The sequence below is a fragment of the Thunnus maccoyii genome, chromosome 7 (genome assembly GCF_910596095.1).
Source record: "Thunnus maccoyii chromosome 7, fThuMac1.1, whole genome shotgun sequence".
Lineage (NCBI taxonomy): Eukaryota > Metazoa > Chordata > Actinopteri > Scombriformes > Scombridae > Thunnus > Thunnus maccoyii.
The window spans coordinates 1,470,541-1,496,302 of NC_056539.1; the positions used below are offsets into that span (position 1 = coordinate 1,470,541).

The following is a 25,762-nucleotide window of genomic DNA, read 5'->3' on the forward strand; positions in this document are numbered from 1 at the left end:
CCATCATATTGAAGAACTGGAACATTTACTTTGCTGGAACATTTTTCTGCAGAGGGCAATACACAACAGAAAGAGACTGACTGCTAAGCAGCAGACCTGAGATTAAAGCTTGAGTGCAGGAATTTTGTCTCCCCCTTCTGGCAGTGAGAGTAAAGGGGGTGCTTGGCTGTGATGGCCTGACACAGGCATGCACATGCACATCCTGAGTAACAGGCACACAGAGAGGGCTGGTAAAAACAGATATGTTTTGACGATCTGCCGGCCCAAAGAATATTTTTTTATGGTCCACAGGCCCACAGGGATTTATCCCAGTATGCCCGATGGCCAGTACACCACATAACCTACTGTTGTGGCTGTAAAACAGTGAATAAATTATTTTGAGCGTCAGACAACTCTCATGATCAGGATTTGATCCATTTGGTCTGATAACAATTGGAAAGTCTAGAAGCGCTGCATGATTAACAGCCAAACGGCCAGTGCAGGAATGTCACCCCCGACATGAGAATTAAAAACTCTGTATACTGTGAAATACGGAGAGATGTAGTGATAGGCTTAATCAGCATTGTGTGAACTCATTTGGCAAGGGCTTGAATGTAACAAGTGCTCATTTATATGTAGAAGTTCCACACCGTAGGTCTAGGAGTAACCCATATATTGAATTTTGAATAACTTGTACAAGTGCACAGAGTGGGCTTTCTTAACCTGACACTTCTCTCTGCTTGGTGTTGGACAGTTCTACTATTGCTGATATGTTTGTGTCAACAGGATTTGTTGCTTTAGCTCCCTCGACCACCACAACCTCCTGCTTGTGTGCTACAATTCTGATATTGTTGATTCTTTATTAAGGGGGATTAGTCTTCCCAGCAGACCCTTGGGTTCTATGAGAGCTCTCTCAAACAATAGAGCCTCTCATGTCAAATGGTCAATTCCTTAACGCAAGTGTCTCTGGCTGAATCTGTGTCACCTGAGATCCGTCCCATATTCATTTAAACTAAAGGCTAAGTACAGACAATCATCATCAAAGTCCAGCGCAGACGCAGCTCATGCACTGATCTACTTCCCTTGTTAAACTCAAATGAAACAACCATGAAAGGAAGCAGTAAACTGAATTAGGATTGACAAGAGGATGGAGTGAATTAATTCTGGTGGGAGGTGTGGATGGCACCAGGCAGCTCCCTGTGTTTGATCTGACTGTACTCTCACTCTTTTTCTTACATTACATCATATTAGACATGTCTTAATCGCTGGTGCATTTCCCAAACAACAAAGGTGATAACTGCCTACCAAGCCACAACAGTTAACAAAATATTGACAATAATAAATCAGAAGAGATATATGTCTACAAAGCCAATACTTTTCACAATTAATCTCTGCTAATCACCATAATCCTCTCACTTTATTCAGTAACATCAATAACCTAAATCACCCACAGACAACCGCAACCGCCTCATCTTCAGCAGAGTGTGAAAAGTTCCTTACTTTCTTTATTAATAAGATTAATAACATTAGAGCACATATGACTCCTCCTATGACATATGTGGATGTCACCAGCCCTTACCTGGAATTATTGAATTGTTTTATTCCCATATCACTACAGGACCTTCTCACACATATGACACAAAGGTGTCTTGACACAACTTAGGTACTAAGGAACAATAACATCTCTGAAAAGTCTAGAGAGGTTTTCAAAAGCTATACAGTACTGAAACAACTCTCCTTCATTTGACAAATGACTTATTAACGTCTGCAGACCCTGGACACTGCTCTGTCCTAGTGCTGGACCTAAGTGTAGCCTTTGACACCACAGAGCACAAAATTCTTATTGAGAGACTGAGGAAATGGGCAGGATTCACTGGAGCTGCACTGAAGTGGCTCTCCTCTTACCTGGAAAAACATTTTTTGTCTCTATCCATGATTTCAAATCATCAACGGCTAGCATCACCTGACTGCCCCAACAATCTATTGTGGGAACAATATTATTCTCACTGTACATGTTACCCCTTTGACATATCATTTGGCAAACATCCGTTTTCACTGTTATGCTGATGATACACAGTTATACCTCTCATTTAAACCACATGAACTGAACAATCTAACCATACTGCATTCCTGTTTAACCAATGTCAAGGACTGGATGGCAGCTAACTTCCTACAATTTAGTAATACCACTGTTGAGTCTGTGGCAAAGAACCTTGGGGTAGCGTGATAGCCACTTATCCTTTGAGCAAGATATCAGGAATATAATCCAAGTATGTTTTTATTAATTAAGAAACATTTCCAAGATTAGACACATGCTTAATTTTAATGTCACAGAAAAAGTTATACATACTTTTATAACATCATGCCTATACTACTGTAAATTTCTTTTTACCTGTTTAAACTCCCACTCAGTCTCACAATTGCGATTTATCCAGACCTCAGCAGCCAAATTATTAACTAAATCTAGAAGGTCCTGTCATATCACTCCAATTTTAGCATCACTGCACTTGTTTATTATTTTCAGAATACATTTAACCCCTTACAGCCCAGCCATGCCTCTAAGATCTGCTGATCAAAAACTTTTAGCTGTTCCACTGACCAGGCTGAAAACCCAGGGTGATGGGTATTTTTGGTTACAGCCCTTCAGTGTTGGAATAGCCTCCCCCTCAGTGTGAGATCGGCAGACTCCACTGCAGCTTTGAAGTGCCTCCTCAAAACTGACTTTTACAAGATGGCCTACACTTAACAACGTTTTCTTTTTTCATTATTGTATCACATTTATATTTCCTCTTTATATTATTATTTTTTGGTGCATGGTGTTTTATTTAATTTAATTTTTAATTTTAATTTGCTTGTATTTGATGTTTAGTATTTCTATATGGACTTTCATATATTTTGCACTTTTATCTGTTTTATATTAAGGTTTTCTCTTTTACTGGCATTCTATCTCCCTTATGTGAGCTTATTTCTTTAATTTGCATCTTCTTTGTTTATATACAATACGTGGTTATTTGTTTTACTTAAATTTCACCTGCTTTATGTGAGCTTATGTCTTTTATTTGTTACTTATTTATATATAAACTTCTTTCTTTTGCTTTGCGCTTGCACTTTTATCTGTTTTATGTATGGGCTAAACTATGGCTGATGGATTCTTACTGACACCTGGTAATCAAGCACAATTGCAGGAAAAGTGAATGATAGCCCTTATTTAGAGCAGCTGCCAGTACATAGTGAAACTTAATGATTTTGGTGATACATTGAATTCCTTAGTGGTTCTGTTTTACATTTCAGTGGCAGGCATGATTTAGCACTTAGGCTGTGTTCAGACCAAATGAAGCAGAGGTGTGTGGGGTTGTGGGTGTGTTTATTTGTGCTCTAGAATGTAACTGCTGTGACACAATCAGAAAATAACATTTTATTGATCTGATTCAACCGGCTTTCTCGCTAACAGCGCATCCTCTCTTCATTCACTCTCTAACTTGCTCGACCACAGCTGCTCTCTCTCTCTCTCTTTTTTCTCTCGTCTTTTTAAAAATGAGTCGGGAAGCAGACAGCAAAGTCTAACTTTACTTTTAACGTTATCAAGCGAAAAGAAATGTTCTCCCCTCGTCCTATTAATGTCTTTGTACTCCCTCATGGCAGAGTTTACAGCTCTGATCAGTCTGATCTCTGGCTGTGATTGGCCAACCGCAGCCTTCAGCCACAGTGACGTCGGGTTGCGTTTCTCCAAAAGTTGACTCTGGCTCAACTTTCCGGCCACAGTCCAGTACGGCGCCACAGCGGCCAAACAGCCGAACTGCACTACCCCCATTCACCCCCATTTTTCGCCACACCACCTGATTTGGTCTGAATATGGCCTTAATCTTCCACCCCTGCAGAGCGAAGACGAACATAATCCAAAAAGGTCGTTGAAAACTGTTGTGATGCAAACTGATTACTGAAACTAGAATAAACTTGTGTGAGGGGGTTAAGAGTTGTTTTAGAAATGTAGGTCAGTCACTGAATGATCAGTGAATAAGATTGCTACAAGTGAATGCAAAGGTGTGTCCAAACTTTTGACTGGTACTCCATGTGAAACATTATATATGTATTTTTTGCATGTCGATAATAAAGTTACAAATACTCTGACCTCATTTTGAAGATCTTGAAAGATCTCGAAATTAATGACATAGGCCATAAATGGCGAGATCTCGACTATTGTTGAATGTCCTGAAATTTGATATGTATATTCACTGTCCAAAGGGAATGATTCATGATTGTCTTGGTGATCCCATGACCTTTTTTGTGTACGGCATGGGGTCACATAATTTCTCCTTAATGATCATGTTTTTACATGACTTCATATATCAAAAACAAATAATTTGATTGTCATGAAATTTCTTCTATAAATTCATGGTCTCCAAAGGATAAATCTTAATATTTGATGATTCCCTGACCTAGCCAGTGTTTGACATACTTTTCTCTTTGTACTCACAACTTATTATACTATATAAATAAAAAAATAAACAGCCAAAGAATGCTAAAACAAGTAGCATTCTGTTTTTCTGTAATCTTTGACTTTTAGATTTTTATATTACTTCTCTTCTTCATCAGTTTTACTTGTACAATCCTCTTAACTGCACAAAATTTTTGTAAATCACTTGTATTAAACTGATAAATGCCACCTGTTGATGAATAGGTGTGTGTTCATGAGGTTTATTCATTATTTATTTATTTATCATTATCAAATGTCACCCAAAAGTAAAAAGAACTTTACATTATGAGAAAAGAAAAAAATTCTTAGTATTGTTTGTACAAGTTGTTCTTGAATGAGTTCTCAGTGTGTTCTGGTGAGACACACTGAATGTAAACAGTGTGTTTGTTTAGAAGAAAACTTCACAGAGTACCTTTAACTATAACCATTACAACCAACAGGAATGCCCCTCAAAAAGCCCCTCCAAAGTGACTGTGTGCACAGACATTTGTCTCCTTGACATGATAAATACAAGTACACATCCACCCACCTCATGTATGTCCATGTCTTCAGGGTTCTCCCATCTCCTCAAAGAAGCTGGGGTGACAGGGACAACCACTATGTAGTACCACCTGTATCAAATACAGAAACATGACTGCATTACACACCCATATACTGTGTATACATACACATCAAACCCACAGAGCTTTACCTTGAATTAAATCTGGTTCAATTCAGTCATCCACTGTTGGTGTGTGGACGGAGCATGTCAAAGGCCTTTTCTTAATATTTGTTCCAAACTTTTTACATTCACATCCCCTCTTCTCCTCTCCTAAACAGCAATGGGATAAGACTGATATGTGCCCAGATTTAATTCACTGTGCAATGACAAAGTCTGTGCTGGGCATTCATATACACATCATATTTTTTTTCTTTTTTTTCCATCAGCCCAACTTCTCTTATTATGGCTTCTTACTTGTGGGCGATTTCTTTAGAGAAACAAACACTTGAAACACAATTAAGTCCAAGTAATTCACAGTGCCTGTCCTTCTTGATCGAGCTGGGTAATAATAAAAAATAACCTTCTAATGAATTGCAGCCTTTGCAGTGGGATTCTCTTTGCTGATTAATGTGGTTTTAAAGCTCAACTCTTAAATAAATTGCATTCTGTTATCAGGAGAGAGCACTGGAGCTGCACTGTGCTTATTGTTAATATGGTCATGTGCTTATAGGGTGTAATCATGGTGTTGTTGGTTGGACTGAAGGTTTTGTTTGTTCTTAAAAACTATTCTGACCTGTAAGGACTTGGCTGCAGCGCATAACTGGCTGGTTAAGAACTGGCCAGAACAGGACAAGAAGTACATAAACCAGGCTTGTATTGGCTGTTGAAATTACCCCCTGCAGACTAGCTTGTGTCTGTGCTATTGATTTAACACAAAAACAATCATCTATGTGCATCTTTGTGTATCCTCACTTGACTCAGCCTCATGGGACTGCTGAGAGGGGAGACTTTTTGAGGTCCTCAAACTGCTCATACACTGAATAATATGAGAATAGCATGGTACACACAATATAGCAGCTGACATTTTCAGCTCAGCTCTCTCCTCTGTTTAAGGTGACAACCCAGACAGTGGAGATGTGAGGAGATTCTGAATATTATGTTGTTGCATGGATGGACAGATCAACCCAATGTAAACAATACTTTGATATTAGAACAGTATTCTTATTAGTACCTCAGTTACAAACAAATGTCACAAATGAGACATTAACTGGAAAACTTTGGCACAATATAGTTATTGAATGCAACTAACTTAACTGTACTTAAAAGCTCTACTAATCAATATTTTTAGCAACACCAGCTGAGGATGGCAGTATGTCAGTTGGTCAGTCCACCACTTTGGGGTTGTTGTGGTCCAACAACTATTACATGGATTGCCATGAAACTGTACACAGACATCCATGTTCCCTAATGATTGATGACTTGACTTCCCCTCTAGCTCCACCACAAGGTTAGTTTTTAGTGAATTGAATGGTTTGCCATAAAATTTGGTACATTCACAACCCCCATAGAATGAATTGTAATCTCTTTGGTGATCCCTTAACTTTCTATTCAGCACCATAATAATGCCAGTATTCTGGTTTATGACCAAATACTTGCAAAACTAATGACATTCTAATCAGCTTCAGCTGTATTTATTGCTTATCAACAAATGTTAATCTGCTAACACGCTAAGATGATGAACATGGTTAACATCCTACCAGCTAAACATCAGCATGTTAGCATTGTCATTGTGACACCGCTGTAGTACTGCCTCACAGAGCCACTAGCATGGCTGTTGACTCTTAGTCTTGTTATATTAACAATGGATCAAATGATGTGTGCTGTTGAAGCTGTTGCTCAGTGAAGTATCATCTGACTCTGCAGTTCCTCTCAGCTCTACAGAGTGTTTTAGCTTCCTTCAAGTCATTGTTGAATTTTTCATCTTGAACTTTGGTCTAATATTTTGAATACTTAACACTTTGATTTTATATCTGCATTTGTGAACCCTTAAAATATATAAAGACACTCTTAACATCAAGTATTTGAAATTGCACCACTTGATATTAAATTTCAATATATTGAATATTCTGTGGGGATTCTAACCACATACATTAACATAGATGGTTTTCAAAGTAAAATATTTCAATAGATTAAGAACTGCTTAAGTAGTTTTTAAATGTCAGCATTAAGGTCAACATTAAGAATTCAGCTGAATACTTATGTATTCACATGCTTCTAATTATTACAGCTACTGTTTGCTTACATACAAAGTTAGCCTCAACTACTGAGAAGAACCGTACAACCAAACTGAAAGGGAGGACAGAAGACAAAGAGGTTCTTTCAGAGCCATTTACTAAAATCATGAATTGATCATATTTTTACAGCATGGTGGCCCCTTAGTCAATCAGACAGCACAGACCTGACGGGGGCTCCAGCAGGGACCCTGGGCAGACTGATGGTCACTTTACCACCCTCCTCCACATCATGTTGGTGTTGGGCAGGTTTCATCTTCAGCAGGTCTGGAGCGGTTCGGATGGAAACCTGCTGCTGAAGTCCTCCGGCACTGTTCCCCCGGCTCATCAGTACAAAAGAGTAATCAGTATCCGGCTGCAGCTGTGTGATCAGCTTTCTCTTCAGGTTGCCTTGAACCTCCACACTCTGCTGGTTGTACAGGATCTGAAGCCAGGAAGCAGTTTCTTACTGGTAAGCACTCAAAGAGTTTGATTGATTACATAATCTGTTCTACACTTCCTCTTTACAAATTACATTTAGGTAACCTTTACACCGTGAAGAAACCAAAACCCTGGAAAACGTAATGATTCCTGTGAATCCTTTAACTGTTTTTTGTCTGTTTAAATAGTCTCTCACTTTAAAGGAATAGTTCAACATTTTGGGAACATGCTTATTTGCTTTCTTGTTGAGAGTTAGATGTTCAGGTTGATACCACTCTCATATCTGCAAACTAGACTGGTTCTGTGTAAAGGGAAAATATGCACCTACAAACACATCTAAAGCTCATGAATTATTATGTTATATCTTGTTCATTTATCCATACATAAATGCCAGACTAAATGAAATTATGATGTTAAGGTGAGTTCTGTGCTGGAATTATTTCTTGACAAACAACAGTTTACCTATACAACCAGTACTTCTATGCAGCATTTCTGGCTATACTGTTGGTTGCCAGTAAGCACAGGTTTTCATTGGTCTCTGTAGAGGTACAATGGTATCAAACCTGGCAACCACACTGTGATTATTACAATTTCATATTCTATTGTATCAAAGAACCATAGTTACTGACTAGTAAATGACGTTGCATAGGCTATACATTGGTTATATAGATCAGGAGACCACTTTCACAACAGTTCACTCATCAGCAGATGAATGTAATAGTAGCTAACAACAACAACAATAATATAATAACAGCTTTTGAATTCTAAAAATGATAAAAACACGTTTATGCCAGAAAATTCTGTGGTTGCTTAGTTTTGCTTTCATACCACAATGTATTATTATTATAATTATTACATAATCTTCTGTATTCTATGTATTTTTTGCATTATATATCATTTTGCATATATTATACAAATGTTATGTTATTTGCAGCTCAACTTTTCTCACTGTCCTCTCCTTCATTTGATATTGGAGACAGTTAACGAGTTGGGAGAAGGGTATGAGGGCATGTCCTGATTTTGCCAAGTGGTTGTTGTCCTGAGACCAACATTTTGTATGATAGTCCTAGGACAACTGCCTGAGCCAATCAATGTTTGTGATGTCATCACAGAGAGCCCTGCTGCCAATGCCTTGGCAAAATCAGGACGTGTGGGTATGACATACAACAAACAGTGAATGTTGTGGTTTGTCTCCTGTGTTATGTGCTTTTGATTTTGGAAAGCCCTAAATAATCAATTGTTTTGTGCTACAAGGTGCTGTAAAAATAAAAGTATGATTTATTGGTACACCATTATTTAGTTGCTGATCCATGGTCATAAACTTTTGTTTTTGCACTTTAGCTCATTATCAGAGCTGCACAGTGGCAAAGGCTGAGTGGCAGACAGACCTTTAACAAATAGCCAGCCACAAAGTACAGTTATAGGCAGAATTTCACATGGTGAGAATTGATTTTCTGGATGATTCATGGAACAGCTGTTCCTTTAAGGACGCCACAAGAACAAAAAAGTTTTCTAAAGTTTTTAAAGTGTGTATTTTGTGTTTGTGTCTTAACATATCTAGTATAAATGTAAAAAAAAAAGTATTTTATTTCTATTTTAAGTGTTACATTATAGTCTTAATGACATTTTGTGTTTGCGTATACAGCTTCTCCATTGCAATAATTCTATATCCATCATAAAACTACAACCCATGGATGTCTTTTTCTTCACTCGCCAGTAATCATAAGTCAGTCTAATAGAGGTCCATTAAAGTCTATAGTCATGTGAGATGGGACCTGCATAAGGGAAATATCAGAGTTTTGCTTCCCTGATCGATACCATCTACTCTATATTCACAGACATTGATTATTTGATTCTAGATTATCAGAGTAACATCTGAATTCAGCTGCTGTCTGGTGGAAGTGTGGGTTAAACTTACCTTGAGAGGCACTTGGGATTTGTAGGTTTCTGGCACGTCCCAGGTCAGCAGGACAGAGGTTTTCATCACAGCCCTCACACCAAAGTTCTTGGTGAACACTGAGGGAAGGTCTGGATGATTATTAGGTGGTTAATTTAATTGCGGATATGACTGAGATGATTCAAAGTTGAAAGAAAATGAATCAAAAGGAGAGAACATGTAGAGTGTGCACTAGTATTTATCAAAATGAGAGCATCAAGTCTGTATTATTAGGACACAATATCAGTCTCTGTGTAGTGATTTTATTATTTTCTGTGATAATTTGTTGACCAATTCCAATGACTAACAGATGCACTAATCAGTATTTTCATATTAACACTGGATCAAATGACTATGTGTAATGTGAAAGGAGTCACTCATAGTGATGAAACCAACAGAGAACTATCAACCACTCTGCAGCTTCCTCAGCTCCACAAAGTATCTTAGTGTCTTTCAGCTCATTGTTTTGGTTTTAAAGCCTAAAACATTATTTTTTTGTTTCAGTCACATGACTGACATTTTCATGTTGATATACTGTATCATTTTTCATTCTATGGTTCTCTTAGAAACTTGCTTTAATTATCAAGCATACTTCAGACTCATCTGGTGTCTGATGCCACATACCACTATCATGGATGGATGTGTCAGTAGTTATATGTTTTATTTTCATAGGGGGTAATTGCTACAAATGCTACATTTGAGTGCACTTTACTGCAGAGCTTGTGTGAGATCAAAGTAACATGATAGGAGAAACTGACTAAGGATGCCATAGAATGGCATGGAGTAACATAGGAAAACTGTAGTGGTAATTGTGGTAGATGTCTGATTTTGAACTGTTGAAGATTGATTTTGAGTTCTGTTTGATCAAGTTGGTCATGTTAGGAAACACTTCTCCTGTTTCTAAAATTGTCTTTGGTGTCTGAATCATTTGCCCAAGAAAGTAAGAGTGCTGAAACATTCCAAGTTCGTAATAAAACCATCCAATTAATTTAAAATGAACAAAAATAGAAATCAGTTGTGTATAACATGTAAATTTGGAGTGTCATTTTTTCATGCATGAAATGTTGGGTATACTGGGATTACACAGGACCAATATCAATCCAATAATAAATGCAAGCTCACATAATTAAAGAGGAGAAGACTGGAGATATAATTGTAGTTACATTGCTAAAAAAAATCCGTGGAAATATAGAATTTAAATACTGGTTTTGCAAACTATGGACATATACTGAATGAAGATGCAACCTGCTGCTGGATGACACGTAAAATATGTTTAGGTTTGCAACAGAAAGACAAAACGTCCAAATCATGGAGTAATATACAGTGCTAATGTCACAGTTAGCTGCGCACAAGCCCAATGCAATGCTGATAGATAGCCTGTGGTCCTCACCTGGCATGGCGGTGGACATGGTCCTGCTCTGGATGCTGGGGCTGATGGGTCCTCCCCCCTTGCTGGTGAAAGCTTGAACTCTGATGTCATAGGTGGTGTCAGGCTGCAAACCCTGGACAGTCATTTGTGTTTCTGTGGTAATGTTGGTGATGTTGTGCTGGCTGTTTATATCTCGATACACCACCACATACTTGACAATTTTCCCATTCCTTTCAGGCAGAGGAGGTGGGTCCCAAGCCAGTTTGGTGGAGGTGGCGGTCAGGCCTACCACACTCAGATTCTGCGGGTAACTGGTAGGGATGTCTTCAGGGGTGCTGATCTCCTTCACATATTCTTCCCCATTGCCAGCTCGGTTTTTGGCACAAAGTTTGAAGATGTAGGTGGCTCCCTTGTGGAGGCCAGTGACTGTGAAATGATCATCTGTCTTTCTAAAGTCTTTGATGGTAAAAGCTTCCTCCTCTGCTCTCTTGTACTGTAGCTGGTATCCTACATGCTCCCCCACCATCTCTTTAGGGGGCTGCCACTGGATCAGGGCAGTGTTCCCTATCGTGGTGCTGATCATCATAGTGGGCTTGCCAGGCACTGAAAGACCAGAAACATTCTTTACTACTCCCAGGTCTTAAAGACTTGATTTCTGAAAAAACCCCACTGCTAAATTCATGAAACACGGAAAAACCCAAACACATTGAATTCCTTTTTAAGGTTCTATGCAACTGCTGTCTGGGTCAGCTTTCATAAGAGGTTTTTAGGCCCTCTTTCAAACTCAGAGATCCAGAATATTTAGGCTGATTTTCTTATTATAACATTATCTCTATTTGGGTGTGAGCAAATGCAAACCATATGAAACCAAATGAAAACTGCGAACACAATTAGGAGTGGTATGGTGGGTTGAAGTTGAAGCAGGAAGTCAGTCTGTAAACTGTAATGGATGGCTACAATAGACAGTATGGGTTGTAGTTATAACGCTTGCTTTTGTTTTCTTCTCGAAACCAATTTAAGTTGTCGTTTTGTTCACAACTCGTTTGATCGTTTGGCTTGGACCTATTCTTAGCGATGTTATAGCATTCTGAGATGTCAGCAAAAAAGATAGAAGTTGTAATAAACCATAGTTTTCCTTTAACCATGACCATGATAGCTCCTCAACGTTAACAAATTTTGGGGAAGGGTAACCTAACCTAACCAAATTTTAAATGCATTGATGACAGATCAGAAAATGGTCACACATATCAACTATCATTAAAAGGGTCTGTCAAACAATGTTGTCCTGTCAAATGGGGTATCACATCAGAAAATGCTATTATGGGTAATTTTTAAAGGCAGTGAGAAAAGGAATTTTGATGGTGACAGCAATATCTGGATAAAGTCTGCTAACATTAGCCACTATAAGCTACTGTCATACCAGACCAAGAAAGGCTGTACCAGCAAAACCCCAAGTGTGCCAAATTTGCAAATAAATTAATGCTTTCATTTTCAAACAGTGACTGTGTAAGATGCCGACCATGAACTGCAGCATCCCCAGTTCAAATCCTGCCCAGGCCTTTGTTGTATCTTTCTCCCCTTTGTTTCCAGGCATCCATAGATGTCAGTGTCTATAGATTTGTCTCTGCTGTTCACAGAATGTGTGATTTTGGCATTGTCAAAGAAGGTGACAGTTGTCAATTGTTAACAATTAGTTAAGGGAAATTTGTAAATCATGTACATTTTAAAATGTGATGCCCTATAGGTAAAGTCAGTGCAACACATAAATCTATACACCTCACACACCTGCTCCTGTGGTGGTGACCACCTTGGCCTTGCTGCGAGCTCCATCGCCCTTGGTGGTATACGCTGCCACAGTCACAGAGTAGCTGGTCTCTGGGAGCAGACCTGTAATGATGGCCTCCTGCGTGGTAGAGGGACAGAAAAGGAGAAGGGAAGGAGGGGAAGAGAGAGATAAAAAAGACAAAGGAGACAGAGGGGAAGATGAACCCAAAGACAAGAGAGGAAAGGGCAACAACATTCAGGTTCAAACACCAGCCTCAGCTGAATTGGCATGCTGTCAGACAGTTTACTGTACCAGGCACATTAGACAAGTCAGGTACACATGCATCAGCTTCACATTTTCGACACTCCAATTGCATTTAAATTGCTCTTTTGAAGAAAAAGTCAAGTAAGGGTCATGAATGTAAACCTGATGTGCATTCAGATGAAAACCTTGATGGAGTTCATAGTTCCTCACTATACTGCAAGATGGTGTGTAAGCTCACTGGAATATTGACAATTAACACAAACAGAAAAGATTGCACTTCAGGTTATCAGCTCCTGGGAGTAGATAAGGAACAGATGTGCTTTATGAATCCTCCTGACCTTTAATGGCTACAAAGATACTATTTATAGAATAATGTACTCAGCGCCTACAGTTAAAATTCTCAATTTTCTGTGAGTAAAGCAACAAATTCTAGAAAATAATATTCAAGTTATAATAAACCAGAAATTCTTTAGATCAGTTGATGGTACAAGTGTGCCTGATGAACTGGTCATTTAATGCTAATTATCCACATAATACACATACACGTTAGTGTATGAAGACATACTGAACATAAAAAAACAGCAAAATCAGACAGTTATGAGAGACATAGCAAACTTCATATTTCCCCTCAGGAATATTTCTGCCCACACAGAGAGTGAGAATACGTGTTCATACATGCTCCTCCACTGTTCAAAAAGCCTTGATAATACAGAAACACGTACAGTGTGTCAGCTGCTGGGAGTCCATTAGGGGGAAAAGGCCCTTCTGCTCTGAAATAGCAGAGGATTCCTTTCTAGTGCTGCAAATGAGTGATGAGTGGAGAGGAACAGCAGAGATGAAGCAGCCTGTGATGAAAGAAAAATGGAAGCAGGAAGGTGGTGGAGGTGTGTGTGTGCGTGTGTGTGTGTGTGTGTGCACGTGTGGTGGTGGTGGTGGTGGGGGGGGGGGGGTTGATAGTTCCAGCAGAGAGCCCAGCAGGTTTTATTTACCCATCAACCTGCTGCCTCCCCCTACAGCCCAGGGCTTGCTGCGCCACGGAGATGACTACATGACTTTCAAACAGATCACTGTACTGTTCACACAACTACACAACTTTCTGTCTTGTAATCAGGAGTCTTGAAGTCATTGTGGTTTGCACACTACATGACTAATCAGCAACAGTTGGAATCCATGATGAGTCTGTCTGGTCTCAGAACTACGTTTTGTCATGAAAACACATGTGAGATGCGACATAGGAAATAACTCAATACCATGCACGTAAATAAATATTTTTTGCAATGAAAACATAGCTGCCGGCTCATATTGTGGTTCAGCAAGGACGACAAGGTTACAAATACTGAAAAGCTTGTGTGTATGCCAATGTATTCTGATAGAAACATATATTATTATGCCCACCCATCTATCTACCAAAGGAAGGAATCTCTGTCTGTATGTCTGTGTGTATGTCCTTTGCATATCTCTTGAAACATTTATTTGATCGCCTCCACACTCGGTGGGTGCATTGCTGGAGAACAAAGGGACTGCAGTGTCAAATTTGGTGCAATTTGGACATGCGATGCATTTAATATTAATAAACTTTGAATGAACCCGCAATCAGCATGCTGCTCCGCTCTGTGCAGGGGCAGGGCAGAGCTTCAAGGCTCTACCGACTGACGCCAGCAGAGAGAGACCAGAGATGAGGCGTGACACGAGTCAGAGAGGAGTGCTCTAAGAGAAAAGTAGACAGCGAAAACAAAGCTTTTAATCAAGAACAGACACTCTTACTCCGTGTCTAGACAGAAAGTGTAGCGTTAGCAGCACGTTCAGCAGCAGTAGTGAGTGACTACACAGGAGGCGTTCAGGTACATTGTTAGGCATAGGTCATCCGTGATTTGGAAGCGCTCAGAGCCCATTACACAATGACTGTAGTTGTCCACCAGCAGAGGAGTTTGCTCTGCTGTCATCACCCCGTGTCTGCCTCATGCCGTGTCTTGAGCTCTTATTGGCTGTAACTCGTCACTACCTTCATTGCCAGTCACAGCACTTTCCACACTACAGGATTTGGACTCCCCAACAGGTCCAAATATTTTGCCTAATTTATATCTTTTGGGCATCTGCGAGGCATTAACAAGCTCTCGGATTGAGTCAGACAGTTCACACATAACGATCGAACGCTGATTTGCGAGTGCCAAGTGAACACGATTTGCCTCTGATCTGGGGCTTTTGTTGGTGATCTCTAAATACTGTTGGTGAGTGGAAAATCAGGGCTAAAATTGTCTAGTGTAAACTCAGCATTAGCAAAGCCCTGCTAAAGCAGACAGTTCCAGAAACAACCAGAAACAACCAAGTTATAATTATTATTTTATGGCTGGCAATTATATATTATATCTATCACAGGATATTTAAAAGGTTTTTCTTCTGCTAATTTAAGAGCAGACATGTACAGAGCAGAATTCAGCTGGGGCCTGAAGAGTTAAGATGTTTCCCTCCTTCCTGTCTTCTCTGCAGGGCAAAGAAGGTGAAAGATAAGAGAGAAATGTGACTCATGTGAAGCTACTGAAGTCCTCTAAAAGCCTCATTATTTTAATCTAGTGGTATTCCTTTCCACTTGTTGCCGGAGACTTTCTTGTATTTGGAAAGACAAGAAAAAAAAATCTAATTGGGCTTTCATCTGTCTTTTTCAAATGCAGAGCAAGCATGCGTCTGTGGGGATGAATTCCCAAGGACTGAACAGATGAAACCTTTTACATTAAGGCAGGAGACATCTCTCCTGTGAGGGGTAAGTCTGGTTTAACAGGAGCCAATCAATCAGCAGTGACTTCCTGTGTGTCAAACATCAAATACTGCTGTTCTCCACCTCCCTCCCTTTTCTACCCTCATCGCCAACAGGGGGATTCCACTAATGTTGGGAACAACTCCACTACAAAAGCTCATTAGCAGTTACCAAATGGTGCTGATTCATTCCCACTGAGACTGAAACTGAGGGAGGGACACTTCTGACAGGTTCTTCTATGAAGTTTCATCCACAGCCACAGTCAGCATTTTAAATTTAAGTTATTTTTTTATTTGGCATTTTAAAAGGCAGGCAGGGAGGCTTGACTAATATGTTGAAGTTCTGATTTTGAAGATGTTGTCTCACGACCTCAATATTTCTTGATTCAAACTCCTCACACAGGGTCATAGTCACCATGAAGAACACTGAGGCCATGGAATTTAAGAAATGTAGTAACCTGGGGAAACTTTCTGGATAATCCTGAGTAATGGGGACACTGTTTCTGGAGAGAGATGTTGCGGTTGATTTTTTCAATGCTGAGATCCACTCTATTCCATTCACCTGCATTGTACTGGGGTGGAGGCAGAAATCTCACACACATTTATCTCCTATAAACCTGTAAACCTGGAAAAATGAAATCCAGACTATCTGCATGGACAGATATCACTGGAGGAAAGTGATCAAATGTGTTGTTTTTGATTTGTGTAAACTGATGTTCTCAAAAGCCAACTACTTAGTATGAAAAGGTTTTTTGATTATTATTTAAATTAATCAATCACAGACCTCTTTGGCATGATATTATGCGAGCCTGTCCTCCCAAGAAGACAACCCTATAGGTTGTAAATTCAGTCACCAAAAACAACCTTTAGTTAGGTTTGAGTGACAAAAGCCATCTAGCGGCTGTAGCAATTATGACCCAGAGAAGTGACACTATTCAGATGACGTCTATATAAGGTGACTTCCTTATTGGGAAGAAGCAGGTTTGGTGGATGGCTAAATAGTTAGTTAGATGGCAAAAAAGTGGACTTAGCTGCAGGACATCCCTGTTCGCTTCCTGTTTCCTACCATGAGTTGGGACATTTTTTTAAAAACCGTAATTTGGTGTTTACTATTGCCATGACGATGAAGGTTGCCTAACTTTATGAAAGCAATAACCACGTTTTAAGTCAACATCTCAACGTAAACTGTGATCTTTCCCCAACCAAGTGGTTTTTGTGCCTAAACCTGACCAGACTTTAACCACAGTGTTGTCACACCATAAAACATAGCAGCATATTATACTCCATGCTCCTATGTGGTCGTTTAATTTGGAGGACTTGTTTCATTATATAGTAGTCAGTTCTAAAAGGTGCTGACAGAACAATAGAGCTAAATAAACAACTCTATGACAAATCTTAAAATGGCTCAGTGGTCTTCGCAAACTTCATCCGTAAAGAAAGAATAAGGACTGCCTGACAATAGTTTTTCCAGTGGCTTGCTAAAACCAATACACTGGTACTGTTGATAGTGGAATCTGGAGGTTGTTAACAGCTACAAGGACTGCAGGGACCAGACTTGAGGTTTGGTGTAGAATGGCTGTACATTTCATGGTCACAAGCTACATTTGCAACTGCATCTGGGTGAGAAGCTGATTACAGCCATTTAAAGCTTTCCAGTTCTGTCCAAACTCTACGAGGAAGACTGAACGACTGCTTCAAAGATATTGCTTAAAGAAGGGTTGCAACTATCCTACTTTTAAAGGATTTCTGTCTGTTTATTTCCCATTACTTCTTCCTAATTAGCTACTTGCTAGCCAGCTGTTAACTCATCAAAATGATGTAACATTATGAAAGGCAATATCAAAGCTGTGAAAAATAAATGAGGTGCTTGTTTAAAACCTTGTAGCTGCAAGAGACCATTACGTAGACGCAATAGTTGCTGTGAGTCATCAACAGAGCTGCTGACAGTATGTACAAGCAGGGACATTGTCTCTGAAAAGAGATGCTGTTGATTTTTTTTTTTTTAAATGTATATATTCAATGCTGCGGAAGCAAAAAAACATGTCAAAACCTAAGCAAATAAAACTCATAAAATCATAACTATGTGCATACAGTTAATATCTGTATCTGTATAAATACTACTAGAGTTACGTGATAAAACATGACTTATTGTACTTTGGGTGAACTGATTGAAACGACTTGTCTATGTTTAGGGACATACAAAATTGTAAAGAAAAGGCCCCCGAATCAGCAGAGATGGACAGGAATATGAAAAATGTTGTTTTTGGCTTGGACAATTGAATTTGCTCAAACTACCATACTGTATACAGCAGTGATTCTGCTATATCCAGAGTTGAAGTTTTTTGAAGGCTTTCTCATGTGTACCGTTTCAGAAGTGTGCGACCACTCAGGATAGAAAAACAGAAGCTGTCCAACATCATCAGTGGGCATACTACTAAAAATTCTCAAACCTAGAGATAACTAAGGTCCATACCCAGCATGGCTATAAGACCAGGACTACTGTGCATTCATGTTCAACAATGTAGCCAGAAGCTCCTTTTCTCACACAAACCTTTCATTAAATATCAAGTTGCCAGACACAAGAAGGACTTATGCTGGTTTCTTCTTATCAGTGGTGCAAGCTGACCAGTTTTAGATTAAGGATTACAGTCATCAACTAGAAAGATATCTTGAGTCATCATGTGTTGCGTATTGTTTTTGTCATCTTGAGACCATAATAGGAATATGTGTTTTTACTTTAACATGTTGAATTCAATGACCCCACTTTCACCTGCTCCACATACAGATCACATGTGATCTATCTGGATGTGTTATCTGGATAGTGACATCTGATCACAAGGCCTTTACATTTACACCTGGTATTAATAAGCTTCATCATGAACATGTTTCTGCCTGCATTTGTGTCAAATCTCAACCTGCAAATTATGCAGGCGGGGCTGACAGACTTGTCAACACACCTTGTGCATCTAGGTTCAATGGAAGTTGAAGGCATCTGGAGGCTTGTTTTGTGTAGCCTTACTAAATAAGCAAATGTTACTTATACTGTAAGAAGGTAATCAGAGCCCGTGGAGAAGCTCCAGATAAAGATCACATGTTAATACCAGATGTAAAAATGAGCATTTTCCCATCACAGTCTCAAAATGATAAAGCCAGGACAGACCAAAACATACAGCATAACATTTAAAAATTTTAAAACCCAAATTGCATAAATACAAACTAACAACCCAAAATATCCTTCAAAAAACAAACATATTGATGACTCAAAATACCTTTTTAGTTGATGACTCAAGTAAATCCTCATCAATACCCTGTCACCTTGCACCACAGATAAGCCCTGATCTGACCTCTATTCATGTCTGGAACTGTGAGATAACGTTAAGATGGCATATGGAGTTACACAAGAGCGAAGAGCATCACTGCAGAGAAGATACAGAGAGCAGGAATAAAGTTACTGTACTTTTCATGCCCAGCAACATAGATGTAAGCTTGCAAACCAAAGCTGTATGCACTGGTAGTCTGTGGATTTTCGGACTAAACCAATAGGAGCTGGACTCAAATAGAACCAATAAGCAGTCTCAGCCTTCATTGGATAGAAGGTACCAGAAAACAAACCTCTGCATTTGCTGAGACTCCACATTTAATAAAATAACAATGTGAAGAGAGGAGGCAGCAGGAGACACAGGCTGAGCACTTGTTTGACAATTACTGCTGTAGAGTCTGTGTGTATATGTGTGTGTTAGACATATAGATACTCACCCCTGGGCCCTGACAAACAGACAGTAAAAACACAACCCCAACTTTACTTTCAAAATAAAATCGAAAGAGCATTTATAGCTGCTGCTCCTCAGAGAGGCTGTGATCCGATATGGCTGTCAAAACACACACACCCACACACACACACACACACGCACGTACACACAATCAGTTGTCACAGTTGTCATCCTGGTCTTCAGCAGCAAATGTTGGGCCATAAAGTCTTAAGTCTCGTGTCACTGTCTGTGTTCATATCAAAGCCCAATGCATGACACCATGACACCCTCACCATCAAAGGCAATACAGATACACACACACACTAACAGCCCTACACACCACCAAAATCCATCATAGAAACAAGCCCAGCACACTGGCAGATGAGTTAAAAAAAAAAAAAAAAAGCCAGTTAAGAGTTTAAACTTTCCCCTTGTTTTGTGAAGAGCTGTCAGCTCTCCTGAAATCTGAACATACTGTTTGGAGTTGTTTGCAGTTACCGTTCTGATATGAAGCCAGTGAAAGAATCCTGCCTGTCTAAGGAAAATAGAAACTGCCTTGGCGATGGACGGATGAGGAATAAAGTTGAAGAAAGCTATTGGACAGTCACATACTTCCTAATGAGCAGGTTAGCAGCCTGACAACTGTTCTCTAGTTTTCTTTTCATGAGACTGGCTTTTTTTTTTTTTACACTGCTAATCTCTGTTTTATGTATGTTTAATTCTCTTTTTTGGAAGTTTGCTTTTTTGCAAAATTTCTGCTATGAATTGAATTATCCTTTTAATTAAAGGATAATTCCAGTTTGTTACAAATTGGGTCTTATTTTTGATAAAAATTTAAATTTGATGATAATCATTTGGCTATCATGTTTTAATTAATGACACTGTAGTCAACAAATTAATTACTAAGACCTGGGAACATGGCAACATAACCACAATAACATGTGACAGGTCAAGAACAAGCAGTCAGACAATCAGAAAGATAAGAAAATGAACACACCTGGAATGTTGTTAATAATCCAACACTGCACAGGAAAACTGTGCACACACGACTACAGTAAGTACAGTTAATCAAAGTTGAAGTAGGAAGTGGGTCTGTAAACTGTGATGGATGACAGGTCATTATTTTACAGTTCATCCTCGTTTGATTGACCAGGGGGTTTATTTCAAACCTGATCATCTGACTGATTGTGTTTCTTGTCCCATCAGACATCTTTTTAATGTTGTCACTGTGTTTCCAGATCTCAGTAAATCACTTGTTGAGTGCAATGGTATTATTATTGACAGGAATGATGGCCAAAACAAAGATGAAAGTTTCAATAAAATGGAATGATCCATCTTATATCTTATATCATTTTTAAGGCTTTTTATGTCCTGTCATTTTGTTTATATTCCTTATTAATAATAATAATCATTTTCACAATAAGTATTAATATTGTTATCCATAGTAGTATTTGTATTGGAAATGTAATAAGCTAGGGCCCCATTTTCACCTGACATTAACATGTGATCTGTATCTGGATAACTTTTCTGCATCACCAAAAACAGATGTTAAGGCAGGTGTAAAAGCAGAACATACAGCAATCAGAGTGTGACCAGATCGACCTGATCTGGAGTTGTTTTGGCTTGCATTGTGATCGATATCAGCAAGGTGTGAATCACATCTGTACAGTTTTGTCATTTTGTTTTGAGAAAGAAATAAATCCACCAATCAAGGTGAGGGGTCACCTAACTCTGCCTCTTTCTGCCATCTCAAGCTAGTGCTAGCAAGCTTCTCCATTTCTCTTCTCCATTTCATTTCTTCTATCTCTTAAAGTGATAACATTAGACTGGTTGCCAAAAAATAGCCAATTAAAGGACAGGTTCACAATTTTTCAAGTGTAACGGCCAGTATGAACAGGAGGAATGATTACAGCGAGGAAAACCTCTTTCACTGTTCATATGGACACCTGACTTCTGTTTTAAGACTTTTAATGTCTTTGGCTGTCTCTGTCATATGATCCTTGCCTTGCATGTAGTTGCATCAGTTCCTGGGACTTCCTGAGACGCATCATGTTTGTTGCCCACCAGCTCCATCTACCTTAATTTGCAAGTGAGAACCAATCCAATGTGAGTAGAAGTGAAATAATGAAAACATGTCTTAATACCAGGTGTAAATGCAAAGGCCTCATGATCAGCTGTCACTGTCTGAATAACGCATCCAGATACAGATCACATGTTAACACCAGGTGTAGATGGGGTCATAGTGAGTATATTGTATCTGTACTATCTAGCTGAAAATAAAACTTGTTAGATAGTTGTTGCACACTCTGTAGGTTTCTCATTTTAGAGTGATGTTAGGAGAAGAGGGTAGGTGGCAAAGGATTGTGTTAGTATCCACACAGAGATAGGAACACGTTATAAGAGAAAACACACTCCCCATAACCCCTGTCCACCCAACACACACTGTAGCTACTCACGTAGTCCGCTGAGTCCTCATCAGTCCACTGATGAAAAGGACAGATGGGGAAGAGGAGTCAGAAAAACAGAGCAAACCTTTTCTCTATAGAATGTACGTAGGCAATTTTAAGAGCCGACCAGCATGCTGGACTACAGTGATTAGTGACTTGAGGGGAGACGGAGCTGCTGGGACTGGGGCTGCATTAAATTGCATGTAGTAATGGAGGTAACGTGAGTGTGTGTGTGTGTATAATGAGGGCTCTTCTCCATAGTGCTACCTGGTGAGACAAGTTTGATCTGTGCTTATGAGGATTCCCTGCTGGGTGACTCGGCATGGAGGAATTCAAAAGAGAGAGGCAATAAGGAAGCTAGTATGAGCCTGCCAGGGGCCTCCATATCTCCACTCAGCACATCCAGAGGATCTGGAGCCCCGACTCACCTGCAGCATGAACCTGGGAGCATGGACCAAGCACTAGAACATGCTTTCACTTTCCTCCATCATTCACACAGTATCTTTGTAATTCAAGCCTGTGTGTTGAAATGATGCCCTGCCAAAAAATACTTAATTATTTCTTTTATTCACTTCAATTAATTGTCGCACTGATGTCAAATTCTATTGCTTTTTCAAGATATTGCATATAGCTATATTATGTGCCTTTGTGACTTAAAGCGTAGTCAAGATTTTTTTAGACTGCTTTTGCCTCCAGTTGAGTGAAAACCATTCTGTGCAGTGAAGGTGTGAAATGTATTGGGAGATGTTTCATATTCATGATTTCTCCTGGATTCTCTACAGAGAACAAAATATCTACATTTCCCTGAATGGAATATATTTTTATGAATTCCGTAGAATTTAATAAATTCCATGGGGGATTCCAAGTGCAAAGACAATGTAAAAATAGCAGTGTTTTTACATGTTTCAACCTGGATTGTTGTCCTCTGCCTATGGCCATAGCACCCAATTGATACCCATAGTGCACAAAAGTCATTTTCAGTCTTTTCATCTTTTCATTTACAATAAATCTCACAAGGATGAATGGAATTAACTACCAATCTGGAATGAGAAAAAGTTAAAAGATCTCCCCTGTGCTCTTCCAAAAAAATTTAGACTATGTTCCCTTCAGCAAAAAGAAAAACTACATAAACCTCTCCCATATTTCTTTAAATTCTATATTTTCTTGTTGTCAACAAAATCCATGAAAAGATATATCAGGCTTTGGATACACACACAATACTTGTTAGTAGATCAATTCATTGTTGGTTAGGTCTCTTCATGGGATCAGCTGACAATAAGAAAAATATGAAATATCACCATTCTTTAATGGGGTTACCCTGACATATTAGATGATGCAGGTTATGAACTATTGCAATGTATTCAGGGTAATTTCTCCTTTAAAAAACAAACTATCTAAAAAACAAATGCTGTTTGTACTGTTATCTACTGCTGCATGAATCAAATTTCCAATCAATTTAAATATTTTAAAAATGTTCAGTGAAAAGATTCTTTACCTGTTCTTCATAAGTATATTAATACGTATAGAGCTCTGTTTTATTATATTCATATGCACACCCAACTGTGTTTCAGTCATTACCTTACTGTTGGAGACATACTTGATTTGATTTAAATGTTCCCAGTGTGCTGAAATAAAAGTTCATAAACTTTTAAAATGAAGTTTTATTAAACCGTGTTGTTATTCCAACTGCATGTTGCAGTGTCAATCTAATCAGTCAAAACTGAATCTATGATAGAGAATAGAGAGAAAGAAAAAGAAATGTCCTGTAATTACTGCTTCCCTGTTATTTGCCCTGTATGTGTCATTGGGATATTCACAGTGTTGGACAAGCTACTTGGAAAGTGTAGTGAGCTAAGCTAGCAGTAAATTATTAAATGAATGAATTTATTAAATGAAGCTCCACTACATTGAAGCTACCACCCAAAGAAATGTAGCAAGCTAAGCGACAGCAACATGGTAAATGTAGTTTGCTATATCAAAGCTACTTTTATATTTTTTATTGTGTTATTATTATTATTATCATTGTATTTCATATGATGAGTGGCATCTAGCAGAATGGATTTAGCAAAAATGGAATATTAAATCCCTAAGTATGTTCAATTGGTTGCAATCTACAACCTCACCACTAGATGCCACTAAATCTTACACACTGGTCCTTTAAATCAAGTTACCTAGAAGCAGGTAGGTTTAATTTAGGCTACATAAAAGAGACAAAATATCAATATCATTTTGAAGAATGGATCATATTTCTCAAAATCTTTGATAATGGATATATTTAATATTTATCTTGACAGTGTCAGATATGCGATATTAGTGTTATCAGTCCCATCAAGAAGAACGGATTCATTGTTAATATCAAGTGATTCATCTGTGGAGGTTCTGCCATAACTTAGTGTTTGGATAATAATCTTAATAGTCACACTAAATCTAACTTATAAACTTCAACTTCTTCTTGTCTGTCATCTGTCCTAAAACCAGCCTATAGGCACGCTACCAACAACAACTGGACTGATGTTGGGCAATACACCATGGTGAACTGTGAGGCACACTTGGCTCTGAATATCACTTCGAAGTGGTGTTAGTAGAAGTGTGCATCAGTGTGGGTTAAATGTAGTGTGTGTTGGTAAATTTCAGACATGGGACATGCCTGCCTACCGCCTGGTGGTATGTGAACGCACACTGGAGTGCTCAAGACTACAAGTGTGTGTGTCGGGACGGACTCTGTATTGCCCTGCAGCAGGGACATTGTAGGCATCAGCCCAAGGACTGGTAAGTGATGTCACTGTCATCACTTCTGTGTATGGCGGTGGCGTTTTAAATTGTACAACTTCAGTTTCATTTTAAAAAAGAATAAATTCAGAACAGGTTCACAAGTAATATATATTTCAAAAATAGCTACATATTGCTTCTAGAGCAGCAATAGTAACATTTACCTCAGAAAGTCACTATATATGAAAGTCACTATAAAGTTCTTCTCATGGAGCAGAGTCACGAAACGCTCCTTGAACTGATTCATTTTTGACTCAATAATACCTCACAGGAAACAAATCTAGTATTCCTGAGTTCAGTTGACTCACAATGTTTATATGTAGTTCAGCTAAATTTTACAGCAGTCACATACATTTTCATGTTGAAACAACTGAACCAATGACTAAAATAGGTGACTTAATTTTAAATGTCAGAATTAAAATGCATAGAATAATTTGGAGTAACATCGGACTCTAATTCTGATCATTTGTTAATAATATTATCATGACGATCAGTTTGCACAGATGGATAAAATAGAGATAGATAGATTGGCTCTGGGCATGATATGAAGCACAGTGTCCTGGCTGTGTTTACAAGACGCATGAACCATTACGCACAGGTGACAGGTATGCTACAGTCATTTTAAAGTCTGTGTAAAGCAATAATAAATATGAAAGTTTTTCGCACCACAGAAAAATGTGATATTAACCACCCAGCCAAATCTGAATGATTAAAAAATTGCCAAGTATATAAAGCAAAAAATATAAAACAGTATTGTCTGCTCTAAAACACTGGGGGCGTGTCCACTGAAGGTGCTGAAAGCACGGCCCAAACAAACTCTGAAAACGCTCATACCAAACTCACATATAAAAATTTAAAATAGGCCTTGTTTGAAGGCGTAAGACAAGAAACATGGATGATTATTTGAAAACAAAGTAATGTTAGGAGCCACTGTTTAATTCAGCACATATTTTGTAGGTAACTGTGGACTTGTTTCAGTAAAAACCAAACTTAAATGACTAGTTACCAAGTGATGCAACATCAATCATTGTTCTGTTAAATTGTTGGTTTATTCGATGGAGTTCGGT

General features: G+C 38.7%; 1 protein-coding gene across 12 annotated transcripts in view; it reads right to left on the reverse strand.

Annotated features, from left to right (window-relative positions):
• ptprfa (protein tyrosine phosphatase receptor type Fa) overlaps window positions 1-25,762 on the reverse strand; it is a 380,682-nt gene that overhangs the window by 75,247 nt on the left and 279,673 nt on the right. For 6 of the 12 annotated variants that reach the window (XM_042417112.1, XM_042417113.1, XM_042417111.1 and 3 more), the window contains 5 exons: window positions 12,736-12,853; window positions 10,972-11,553; window positions 9,564-9,661; window positions 7,393-7,649; window positions 4,983-5,064 (listed from right to left, as the gene is read on the reverse strand). In XM_042417112.1, the coding sequence (XP_042273046.1) occupies window positions 4,983-5,064; window positions 7,393-7,649; window positions 9,564-9,661; window positions 10,972-11,553; window positions 12,736-12,853 (1,137 nt within the window). Of the gene's footprint in view, window positions 1-4,982; window positions 5,065-7,392; window positions 7,650-9,563; window positions 9,674-10,971; window positions 11,554-12,735; window positions 12,854-25,762 lie in introns of all 12 variants that reach the window. The other 6 variants (XM_042417103.1, XM_042417109.1, XM_042417107.1 and 3 more) reach the window with 1 other exon arrangement.